The sequence below is a fragment of the Grammomys surdaster genome, unplaced genomic scaffold (genome assembly GCF_004785775.1).
Source record: "Grammomys surdaster isolate TR1022 unplaced genomic scaffold, NIH_TR_1.0 125428, whole genome shotgun sequence".
Taxonomy (NCBI): Eukaryota; Metazoa; Chordata; class Mammalia; order Rodentia; family Muridae; genus Grammomys; species Grammomys surdaster.
The window spans coordinates 1382370-1395038 of record NW_021620295.1 but is presented as its reverse complement, the minus strand read 5'-3'; the positions used below and the strand labels follow the sequence as shown (position 1 = coordinate 1395038).

At 42.0% G+C, this 12669-nt stretch overlaps 1 protein-coding gene across 2 annotated transcripts in view; it reads left to right on the top strand.

Annotated features, from left to right (window-relative positions):
- The window catches only part of Abhd6 (abhydrolase domain containing 6), a 47804-nt gene that overhangs the window by 15478 nt on the left and 19657 nt on the right, over positions 1-12669 (top strand). For both annotated transcript variants that reach the window (XM_028786030.1, XM_028786031.1), the window contains exon 2: positions 2525-2677. In XM_028786030.1, the coding sequence (XP_028641863.1) occupies positions 2559-2677 (119 nt within the window). In that variant the 5' untranslated portion in view covers positions 2525-2558. The remainder of the gene's footprint in view (positions 1-2524; positions 2678-12669) is intronic.

Below are 12669 nucleotides of genomic sequence, written 5' to 3'. Positions count from 1 at the left end.
GTTAAAATAAGTGATTGGCAGACTAGAGTTCAGCAGTTCAGGCACTGGCTGTTCTGCCAAAAGACCCAGGTTCAATTCCCAGTGCCCACATGGCAGTTCACAACTGTAACTCCAAGATCTGACATGCTCACACAGACATACATATAGGCAGACACCAGCACACATAAAAACAAACTGTTATTTAAAAAAAAAAGACAGGCACCTACACACACACATATACACTGTTAAATGATGGGGACAGTGTTACTCGCTAACTAAATACTTGCAGGAGTCCCAGGCGCAGAGATCCATTTAACTTGTTGTCCTCAGAGCTGCTCTCTGGCCTTGACAGAGCTTGACTGGCAGAGATAAGTTGCTTAGTGAGTATTAACATTACTCAAAGCTGTGTGCCGCTGAAGTCTAACTTAAGCCACCGAGCACTGTCCTGTGCATGGGGCTGTAGTCTGGAAAGTTCCAGGTGACACCTTGATTTTGGGTGATTGGTAGTCCTTGTTCTTGAGGTTTTGTCTTTTCTGTCTTTAGTGTACCTCCAAGCCCAAGGAAGTCTTTTATTAAGAATCAGCAAGGTAGGGGAGCCACCTCCCAAAAGAAATCTAGGCATCCTGTGTAGGTAAAGGATATTGCAAAGATGGGAAATATTATCTGTTCTTTGTCTAAATCAGTGGTTCTCAACCTTCCTAATGCTGTGACCCTTTAATACAGTTCCTCATGTGGTGGTGACCCCAGCCATAAAATTATATTGTTGATACTTTATAACTGTAATTTTGCTACTATTAAGGATCATAATATAAACACCTGCTATGCAGGATATCTGATAAGTGACCCCTATGAAAGGGGTTGTGACCCACAGGTTGAGAACCATTGGAAACCATGGCAGGCACAAAGTATAGCTTACTCAGTTAGGGCCTGGCTTTGTTTTACCTTGTCAGGGAGAGTGTGTGAGTTCTCTGGGGAAGCCTAAACCTTGTTGATCCAGTCACACAAGAGTTCCTTCTTCTCCGAAGATGGATCCTGGTAAAAATTTCCCTCAAGTGTGATAATCCACAGCAGACACCAGGAGAGGAAAGTTTTTTCTCTCTATGTTTGCTTGCCATCACCAGTGTCAGAACTCGTGATGAACATGACCTTGGGCATCAAATGTTCTAATTTCTAGACTGAAGGGACATTGTGTAATTAACTCCCCAGCTCAGGAGTCTGAATCACAGTGGCTCTTGGCACGTTCTAAGGGCATCCTGTGATATGAGAAAGTTATCTTAAAGCTAAGTTCTGGTTGCCATCAGTTCACGTGAGACCCAGGACCTGCAGCCTGCAGATTTATACACATCTGTTCTGAGCTACAAGTCTTTCCCCAGCTCCTGTACCTTTAATTTAATAGGGGACTCCTCCAAGGGGTTTTGTAATTATTTTCCAGGGAAAATTCAGTCTCTTGTAGCATTGTAGGGAATGATTTTTTTTTCCCTAAAACGTGTTACACAGGATTAATCCCATCTTGTAACCTTGCTTTTCTTTAGTCTGTTTGTACTTTGTGTTTGCCTTGTGCTGTTCCAGGCACTAAGAAAGAACATATATTCTTGCCCAGCAGGCCAGTGATTGAAGCATGCTGGGAAAACTGCTTCTGGTGACTAAGCTACTAAGAGGACAGTTGCATGAGCAGACCAGGGCTCTGTCTTCTATGATGCAGTGCTTCATCTGCGAAATGGGTATAACTCCTCTCCTGTGTAGTTATATTTTTAAATTTTATTTTAAGTACAGAGGTGTCTTGCCTGCACGTATGTGTGTACACAAGTCCATGCCTGGTGCCTGAGGAAGGTAGAGGAAGGCATCAGATCCTCTGGAACCAGAGTTACAGATGGTTGTCAGCCCCATCGTGTGTACTGAGAGCCCAAGCCAGCAAGTGCCCCTAACCACTGAGACATCTCTCCAGCCCTTCCAGGCCTGCCTGGACTACATAATGAGATTCAAGCCAGCCAGGGTTACCTAGTGAGCCCAGTCTCAATCAATTCATAAGAATAAAAGATTTCAAATCTATAGAAAACTTGAAGGGATAAGACATCATACTTATCTTTCTATATACATTACTTTCTCCTAAACTTTTAGAAGTGAGTAGTAGATACCAGTCTATACAGAACCTGGCCAAACTACCACCCCTCCCCACTTCCAACTCCCCCGCCACACACACACACATGCACACGCACACACACCTCAAAACCTGAGCAGGCTTACAGGCATGCTATCTTACATCGTCGACAGCTACTTTGGTTGAATGCTCAAGAACAGAGGTAGCACTGTGTGTACTACTACTATGTAGTACCCATTAGATGCTCTGATTTCTCCCATCATCCTGCGGTGTATCCTGGAGTGTTGGTTTTCACTTTTTGAAAGGTCTTCCTAAGTCTGCCCGGTCATGTTGTCTCCCTGCTATGCTTTGTTTTTCAGGCACCTGTCTCCTAACTCGGGATCCTTTCCTTTCTGATTCTTCCTCTTTTCCCCTGCGATGGTTTCAATAGTCTCTCCCTCTCCTCAGCCTCTGCAGGTGTCAACAAGCCTCAAGGATCAGGATGGATCTCGATGTGGTTAACATGTTTGTGATTGCCGGTGGGACCCTGGCCATTCCAATCCTGGCATTTGTCGCTTCCTTCCTCCTGTGGCCTTCAGCGCTGATAAGAATCTATTATTGGTAAGTCAGCTGGATGATTGAGGTTTATAAAGTGTAACAGTATTGCCATCCGCACTTTGTCCTAGATATTGTTGCTTGTCATCTTGTCATGAAATATTTTAAACAAAGAAAAGATGAAGGACACACATCTTATTTAGAAATCATTTTAATGTTTTTTTTTTAAATAATAATTTTATCTGCATGGGTGTTTGCTTGTGAGTATGTCTGTGCACCATGTATATGCCTACCACTCACAGAAGCCAGAAAAGGGCGTTGGGTGCCCTGAAATTGCAATTGTAGATACTTATAAATGTCCATGTTCAGAGTCCTCTGAGACAGCAGTGAGTGCCGCTAACCACTGAGCCATCTCTCCAGCTTCTCTTTTTGAGTTTTGAATATGTTCTTGAACTGGCAGCTGTTTCAAAGCAGATAGACTGTTTCAAGTTTCTGACAGCATGTTTGCCCTGAGGGTCACTCAGACTCCCAAGGCTCTATGGGAAGGCTTTGCATTCCTACCCACCAGGTGCAGTGATGTCACTGAGATATGAATCAGAAGCACTGGGACCCCGCAGTGGCAACAGCACATATGGCAGACAATTTTCAAAATGTATTTTGGAACTGTTGGGTGTTTTACTGTCTTGTTTGGGTTTTGGCACAGGGTCTCAGTATGTAGTTGTGTCTAGCCTAGAGTTCTGTATAGAACAGGCTGGCCTCAAATTCAGAATCTGCATGCCTCTGCCTTGGAAGAGCTGGGATTGAAGGCATGCCCCACTACAGTTATTTGGAGATGAGATCTCATAACTCAGGCTTGCCTCAGACTTACTGTGAAGAGGAGTCTGATCTCTCTCCTCTGCCTTCCAGATCCTGGGATTACAGGAATGTCTCAGAAAACCCAGACTTGCTCTTGAATTGTTAATTATTGTGGTGAGAGAGACAAATAAAACTTTGGAATGACTGCCATTCAGACATGTCTTACCACCCTCATTCCTGCCCTGTCTCAGGACAATCTGTACTTTTCTTCCAGAAAAGAACAGATTTTTCTTTAAGAACATAAATCTATGCTTTGATTGTCTTTTTAAAATTATTCATTTATTATTATGGGGAGGTTTTTTGGAAGCTTTTTTTTTTGTGGAGGTCAGAGGACAGTTGGTGGAATTGTTGAGTTTTACTGTTATGTTTTGAAATGGTGTCTCATTGTAGCCCCAGCTGGTCTAGAACTTCCTGTGTGGCTGAGCATGATTTTGAACTCGGACGCTCCTGTTTCTGCTGCCCAAGTGCTGGAATTACAGGAATGAGTCACCACACTTGGCTTTTAAATCTGTTTATTTAAAAAGTGATATAAACACTTCTACTGAAACATGGAAAACTTGCCATGAAAACTATGTAAAAAAGTAAAAATCAACATAGTTACCTGTAGCTAGCTTTACTACTCTGTGGATTCTTCTTTTCCCGCTCTTTTTCCACAGTTTCATCCCCTATCACTAGATAGGAGAGAAAGAAGGAGAGAGAGAGAAAGAGAGGAGAGTGCTGAATCTAATTTCTTTCCTTTTGCTTTTTTCTTTGAGCACAACTGCTAACAAATCACAACCAACCCTCACTAAATGACCACCAACCACCAACCCCACCTACCTAGGTTCTAGTATTTATATATCCTCTGAAAAATTCCCAGAATTTCAAAAGTCACACAATTGCAGAAACTATCTGCAGCTGGCAACACCATGCCTCTGCTAGGGCACAAAGCAAAGCATAGTCAGTTGCTCTGGACAATCTGAAACAGCTCCATTTCCCCACACCTGAGGTTAAAACATTTTCTTATTCTTATAACATCTCTGTGCTTTTTAGAGAAACCAAAATTCCAGAATTCTCACTACAGTTACCTTAAATAGTCATACTAAATTTTAGCCTAGGTATTGTTGTCTATCAGGATTGAACCCACAGCCCATGCATTCAGGCAGGGCCTCTAGCACTGACCTGTATTCCTTGCTTTTAAAAAGTTAGCACTTGAAAAGACAGTGCTATGCTTTGTTGAGTTTTCTGTGCCACTGTCCATTTATGAAATAAGCCCACCTTCTTCTGCTTCATGTTGAAATGAATATGAAATAGACCAGGTTCTTGTCCATACTGTACATAAGCCTCAGGAGATTTATCTGGCCAGTTAGAGGGAACCTCTCACGTGGAGAAGGGCGCCAGGAGGCGGATGCCCTCTATCTGCCCTCCTTTCTGGCTCCCTTTTGTTTCACTAGCTCGTGGAATTTTCCACCGGCTGCTCAGGCTCCAAGCCTTGGAAAGCAGCAAATAGGACAAAACGGTTTATGGTCTTTCATTCTCTCTGCCTTTTCTGTGTGGGTGAAGCTGTCACTCCTTGGGAGGGTCACCTATGACCCACCTCTGCATTGACAAATTAGACCTCTAGCTGCCTAAATGCCACCATCCTTGCTGCATCACCAAGACTCCTGCGTGGTCCTGGACCTAGAGAGATCAGAGCCATGTCTCCACCTCACAACCCTGCCAAGGCCTATGCACCTCCACACACAGATGCCATCGTGTTAAACGAATGAGCTTGAAACAGAGAATGCAGTTTGCATATGTAAACTATAACATAGATATGGCTTCATGCTTATGTGTGATTTCACCCAATGGGTGAGAACCAGTCTCAGTGCATGTTAGGTTCCCCACCCCCAAGTTCCCAGGACTCCCAAAGAACACATTTTCAGAATCAGGATATCAGAGTAGTTTTAATACATACTTTTTTCTTTTTCAGAGGGGGGAAAAAGACCTTCTCAGCAAGTATTTTACTGTTTTACCAAGTTCTAGTTGACATAAAATTCACCATGTGAAAGTGTATACAGTTGAGTGGTTATGTTGTGTTTGTAGTTTTGTACTGTCATGACTACTATGTCATTCTAGATCTTTTCCATCTCCCCAAAGTTCACACTAAGTAAATATGCGATCCTCCTGCCTCAGCCTTCCCAGTGCTGGGATTACAGGCTTGTCCCACCAAGTTTCATGTGCACTATCTCGGGTGTCAGTACTTGTTTCGTTAATATGGTAGAATGATTTTTCATTGTACCTGCTAGGTTTTAAGAGGGTTTGCATGACCCAAGCTCCTGTTGAAGGTTCAATCCCAGTGGAACAGTGTTAAAAGGATCTGCAAGAGGGCATTAGATCATTTAGAGAGATCAATGTTGTTCTGCTGAGATTGGAGCCATGGGACATGGGAGTTGGTTATTGTAAGTCAAGGCAGCATCTCATACTTGTTTTTTTTTAGTGTGTGTCCACTTGCCCTTTGGCTTTCTGTCATGAGTTGAAGCAACAGAAAACCTTGACCAAAAGCCAAACAGAAGTCATACCATAGCTGGGACTTCCCAGTTTCTAGAACATCAGTTCTCAACCTTTCTAGTGCTGCAACCCTTTAATACAGTTCCTTGTGGTGTGGTGACCCCAATCATAATTTTTTTTTTGCTACTTTATAGCTGTAATTTGGCCTACTATTTTAAATCATAATGTAAATATCTGATATGTAGGATATGTGATATGGAACCCCTGTGAAAGGGTCATTTGACCCCCAGGTAGAGAACCACTGCTCTTGAACCATTAACCTGAATAAACCTCTTTCCTTTTCAAATTACCCAGTCTTCAAGTTTTTTTTTGTTATAGAAGCAAAATAACAAAGATAGTGTGATTATACCACATTTTGATTATCTCTCAGCTGTTGACAAACATGGGTTGTTCCCATCTTTGGCTCTTCTTTTGTAACAGTGCTGCAAAGCAAACAGTTCAGTTTAATCAGCAAAAGATACCACCGAAAGTCAGAGACCCCATTGAGCAGAGCCATTAGCCCTTTGTTGGTGGTCAGTGTGTCTGAATGGTATCTTAAAGTCTGACTGTGCCTGTCACTGAGCCCTAAGTAGTGGCCAGCAACAGACACAGTGCTCATTATTGTATGAACTCAGATTCCTAGGCCAAAAAGAAAACTCAGCTAGTTGAAGAGGATGAAAATCCTGGAATACTTTTCGGATCACACCAGATGGCACGGTGACATGAGGGATTGAGATTTTAGTAACAGCTTCTGATGCTGTCCCAGAGAGCTGTCAGAAATCCCATAAGTAGCTTCCTCTACTGCATTGAAAAGCACAGCCTGTTTCCTCCTAATCTCCCCACTGCAAGTGGCATTTGCACAGTGCTGTCATAGGATGAACAGTTTTCCCACGCTGTTCCAAAGGCCTTCGTCTGCTTGGCTGCCTGTCATGATCACCAGTGGAGTTGCCATCCTGGCTGGGCACTCAGGTGACTTTTCAGTATGGTCACACAAATAGGAGCAACAGATGCTAGAAGTTGCCCCGTGGCACACACATCCCAGCTGCCCTGCTGTTTGGGCAGAAGGGCTTGAAACCATTGGGCATTCTGACTCCCTCTAGGATCTGCCCAGTTCAAGGACTAGAGACTGATGTCCTCTGTAGGCCATAGCTAGTTTTCTTGGCAGCTCTCTCTGGGTCTGAGTATTCCTGGGGCATGGCCAACCCATCTGACAGTGTCATGAGCTCCTGCAGAAGTGCCAAATGTTTCCCCATGAGTCAGCAGAGGGCACAGCTGTGGCGCTGTGGCCGTGCTGTGTGATGGGCTGTTTCTGGTTTCCACTGCAGAGTAGAAATAACAAGACTGGTCTTACCATGGAAAAGACTGAGATTTTCTAAGTTTCCTATAGAAAGCTTGATCATGAAATTGAGGTTAGCAACCATATCAAATCATTTGGTTATACAAATAAAAAAAAGAATGAGAATTAAAAACAAAGATATAAATCCTGTTTGCAGATGACAGGATTATGTACATAGGAAGTCTGGGAGAATCTATAGATAATTAAAAATAATAGGGAAGTTTGGGGTCCAGGTGGGAAGGAAGATGGTTCAGTTGGTATAGTGCTTACCACATGATAATAAGGACCTGAGTTCCAATCTCCAGCACCCATGAGAAAATCTGGGTGAAGCAGCACACATCTGGAATCCTAGTGTTGGAGAAGCAGAGATGGGAGGATCCCTGGGGCTGCTAGCCAGTATTCTAGCCAAATTGGTGAGAGTTGGATTCAGTGAGAGATTATGTTTCTTGAAAAATATGGAGGAAAAGCAATTGAGAAAGAAATCTGGTGTCAACCTCTGGTCTTCACAAGCATATACACATAAGTACATGCATCTACATACATGTACACATGTGCATATACACACCAGAAGTGAATTTGGATACATTGCTGAATACAAGATCAATAACAAGGGCTAGAGAGACAGCTCATTGGTTAAGAGCACTTGTTGTTCTTGTAAAGGTTCTGGGTTAAATTCCCAGCACCCCCATAATGGTTCCCAACTATCCATAACAACAGTTCCAGGGGATCCAACAGGCACATACATGGTGCACATACATGCAAGCAAAATATTGATATATATAAAGTAAATATGTGACTCTTAAAAAAAAATCAATAACCAAAAATCAATGGCATGCCCACATACAGAGACAAATTAGAATTAAAAAAGTTAAGTGTTACTACTTACTTTGGTGTCAATAACTCTTAAATACCCGATAATAAATCTAAAGAATAACAGGGGCGCAAAGAAGATGGCTCAGTGGATAAAGGTCTTTGTCACACAAGGCTGATAAGCTGAGTTGGATCCCTGGAAACCAGAATGGAAGCAGAGAACTGATGCCCGAAAGTTGTCCTCTGACCTTGATATTCTCATGGTAGCATGTGCACACACAAATAATAACAATAATAAATTAAAAATATAAATATTAAAGGTGATATTCCCCTTAATCCCCTTTTTAAAAGAATGTAAAAACATTCTACATAGAAATAATAAAAAGTATTCATGAGAGGTAGTTGATGATACCTAATTTGATAGGATATACCATATTTGTGGGCTGAAAGATTTTCTTTTTGTAGAGATGTCTTATTTTTGTACAGTGGCCCCAAAATTAAGTGGCTAGTTAAATCCCAGTAGGTTTTTCTAACAACATTTGATGAGCAATGAGGTGGTTAGGTTTTGGTCAGCTTGACATAGACTAGGGTCATCCATGAAGAAGAAGCTTTAGTTGAGAAAATGCCTCCATTAAATTGGCATTTTCTTGACTAAGGATTGATGTGGGAAGGTTCAGCACAATGTGGGTGGTGCCACCCCTGGGTTATATAAAAAAAACAGACTGAACAGGCCAGTAAGCAGTGGTTCTTCACGGCTGCTGCTTTAGTTCATGCCTCCGGATTCCAGCCTTGAGTTCTTACCTTGGCTTCCCTCGAAGGATTGTGACCAGGCTATGTAAGACAAATAAACCCTCTGCTTTCCAAATTGCTTTTGGTCATGGATCTCTACCACAGTGATAGAAAGTGAATTAGGGCAAGTAGATTCTTTTATAAGTTTAGAAATGTTTGATTTTTATATGATCTTTCAAGTTGGCAAAAAATAGCATTAGCCTCATTTTACAGACGAGACTAATGAAGCACTCTAGATTAGAACTGACCCATTTTTCCACGAGGGGCAGGGTGAACGGAAATTAAGGTGTTTTGTCTACAGTTTTAATTTTTATTAGCATGTGTCATCTATAACACTTAGGATGAGCTTCGCTATGACAGATCTGACATATCTGTAATGTATTCTGATTGCATTCACCCCTTGTCGCCCTCTCTTGTCCCTCCCACTCCTGCCAGTACCTTCTTTTCCCCAACCAGTCTCTCTTCTACTTTAATGTAATAAATGCACTCTTTTTTTTTTTAAAAAAAAAAAAGATATTTGTTTTTATCTTATGTGTCTGAGTATTTATCTGCATTTATGTGTGTTATCACGTGTGCACCTGATGCCCATGGAGAGCAGAAGAGGGAGTCAGATGCCCTGGAACTGGAGTTAATGGATGGTTATGAGCTGCCGTGTGGGCTCTGGAGACCAAACCTAAGACCTTTACAAGAGCATCCAGTGCTCATAGCTGCTGAGGGTTCTCTCCAGTCCATCTAAGTGGATTCTTAATAAAGAAAAGGAAGGAGCCAGCTAAGCAAGACAGTCTTGAAGAATGAACCTAGATGATTTATTTATATTACTAGCTATCAAGACTAATTATTTAATCCCAGCACTTGGGAGGCAGAGGCAGGTGGATTTCTGAGTTCGAGGCCAGCCTGGTCTACAGAGTGAGTTCCAGGACAGCCAGGGCTACACAGAGAAACCCTGTCTCGAAAAACCAAAAAAAATAAGAAAAAAAAAGAAAAAAAAAAAAAAAAAGACTAATTATGAGGTTATGAAAGGCAAGTCAGTGTGAAACTGGCCCAGAGGTCAAAAAGAGCAGTGGATTAGAAGTCCCCAGAAATAGATTCACAGGCGATATGGAGAGTGCACTGTGTTAACAAGATATCCAGATTGGGGAGGGGGAAGGGTGGGGAGAGGTTCACAATGACACAGAAACTGCACTGTTATTAACAAGAGATCTAGATTTGGGGTGGGGAGGGTAATTTTGACCTTTTTGGTGGACAGAATTATTAAATTCTGCTCCTCAAAGATGCTCCCACCCCAGAGACCTGTGATTATGACAGCATATTCATTTCGTGGTCATGCTAAATTGCAGTCAGTGTATGCACTATGCAGCTGATTCTAAGGCAGGGATGTCATCCACACGACTCTAATCACCTCAGCCCTTAAAAGCAGAGAGATCAAGTCTCCATCATGGCTTGGTGCTGTTGTTTATTTGAACTGGAGGGGGGCATCCAAGAAGGAGTGCAGGTGAGTTGGAGGCAGAGAGTTCTCAACTGACAGCCAGCAAAGACACAAGGATGTCCATCCTGTACCCCTGAAGAACAGAGTTCTGCCAACAAACTGAGTGAGCTTAGAGCCTAATGAGAGCCATCTGGCTGAGCTCTTGAAGTCAACATTCTGAAATCCTGAGTGAGGTGCCTAGCCAAGTTCATGTCACCTGCACAGGTGACCTAATGAAGGGTGGCTTTAAATTCCTCTACGTCTGTGTTATCTTGTGATAGAAAAGCTAACACAACCCTTCTTCTGCAAGTTCATATTCTGCACAAAAATCAAAGCCTGGTAGATTGAAGGTCTATGTGATACGATATCTATGTGATATCAACAAATTATTCTTTTAAAAACGCCCAATGTATTTTCTTAACATCCAAGGTACGCAGAAGCATGGCATTAAAAACTTCTAGCCATAAAAAGTGTTCAGTTTAATTGTATCAAGTTAGCCGGGCGGTGGGGACGCATGCCTTTAATCCCAGCCCTTGGGAGGCAGAGACAGGCAGATTTCTGAGTTCGAGGTCAGCCTGGTCTACAGAGTTAGTTCCAGGACAGCCAGGGCTACACAGAGAAACCCTGTCTCGAAAAAAAAAAACGAAAATAATAATTATTATTATTATTATTATTGTATCATGTTAAATGAAGAAGTATTGTTAACCAAAAAGACCAGACTGGCATGTAGCTCAACAGTGAGTGTTCCCCACATGCACCAGACACTGTGCTAAATTCTTAGCATACCTTCTCCCCAAAGGAATACTATTAGGGAGTAAAAATGCAAGCCAAGGGGTATGTATTTGCAGTAACTCTGTTCATAAAGAACTTAACACCCAGCATATATAAAAAATTCCTCCTGTAAGTCTAAAGAAAGAGCATATAACCAAAAAGATGAACAGAAAACACACTTTACAGAGATGGTATCCAGTGGCCCATTAGCATGAAATGAAACAGTATTCTGGGTCATTGAGCATAGGGACACTCAGAACCAAGTGAATCTGTAGTTGGGAGGCTGAGCAAGAGGGTAGAACTCAAGTGTTCAAATCTGAACTAAAAACAAAGCACAATGAGATACTGTTAGCCTGTTTATCAGAAACAAGTACAAGTAAAGGTAGAAACAAAAACAAGGTTCCGGAGAGCTGGCGCAGCAGTTGAGAGCACTGGCTGCTCTTCCAAAGGACTCAGGTTCAGTTTCCAGCTTCCACACAGTGGTTTATACCATCTGTAACTCCAGCTCCAGATGATCTGATTCCCTTTTCTTCCCTCTGAGAGCAACCAGCATGCATGTGGTGCATATATGTCAAAACCAAAAACTAACCTGATAGCCAGGTAGTGGTGGCGTACGCCTTTAATCCCAGCCCTCGGGAGGCAGAGGCAGGAAGTTCTCTGTAAATTCAAAGCCAACCAGGACTACATAGAGAAACCCTGTCTCTAAATGCACACGCGCACACACACGTATATATACATACACATACACACACACACACAGATATATATATATATATATATATAAAATTTAAAAATTAGTCTTTCATCAGGAAAGTCTATGCTGGTATGGCAGTGAGGGTAGACCAGACAGACCCTGGTACCAAAGGAGGAACTGACTCCTAGGAAAGACTTATCTCAGAGTTTGGACAACTTAACTTGTAGCTAAGGCTATGCATGCGTTAGTACTGGCTTTGTTTCAGCCGTCCTGTATATTGTGTTGTATAAGGGCAGGTAGAGAGAGGCTGGGAATTTTTCTCTCCCAAGTTCTGGCCGAAACTAAATCAATCAAATTTCTTTTACCAGTTCTTGCTTCTTGAGTTTTTTTTTTTAGGATGGCTAGCAAGGGACCAAAGAGTCCAGTGGTGTAAAAAGGATGTACTTTATTCCATATTAATATCTTAATTATTAGTGAACTTTGCTGTGTTTTCTGTGTTCTACATTAATTAATCTCTCCTATGTCCTAAGTTATTCTTTCATTTATTTTGCCCACTGTTATGTTTTTAGCATGGTTTATATTCATGTGTAAGCTTTTTATGAGGATATCAGTCCCAGCTGAGGGTGTAGCTCAATGGTACAGTGCTTACTTAGCCTGTGTTGAGCTCTGGGTTTGTCCCTAAAGAAGCAGAGATGACAGCAATCTGTGGTTACATTTGTTGCAAGTATTGCCTCTAATTTTTCCCTTTAATTGTAGCAGATGACATATTTGGGAAGATACTTTTAAAAATATAATGCTAATTAGTATTTATCAAATATCACCATGTGCTG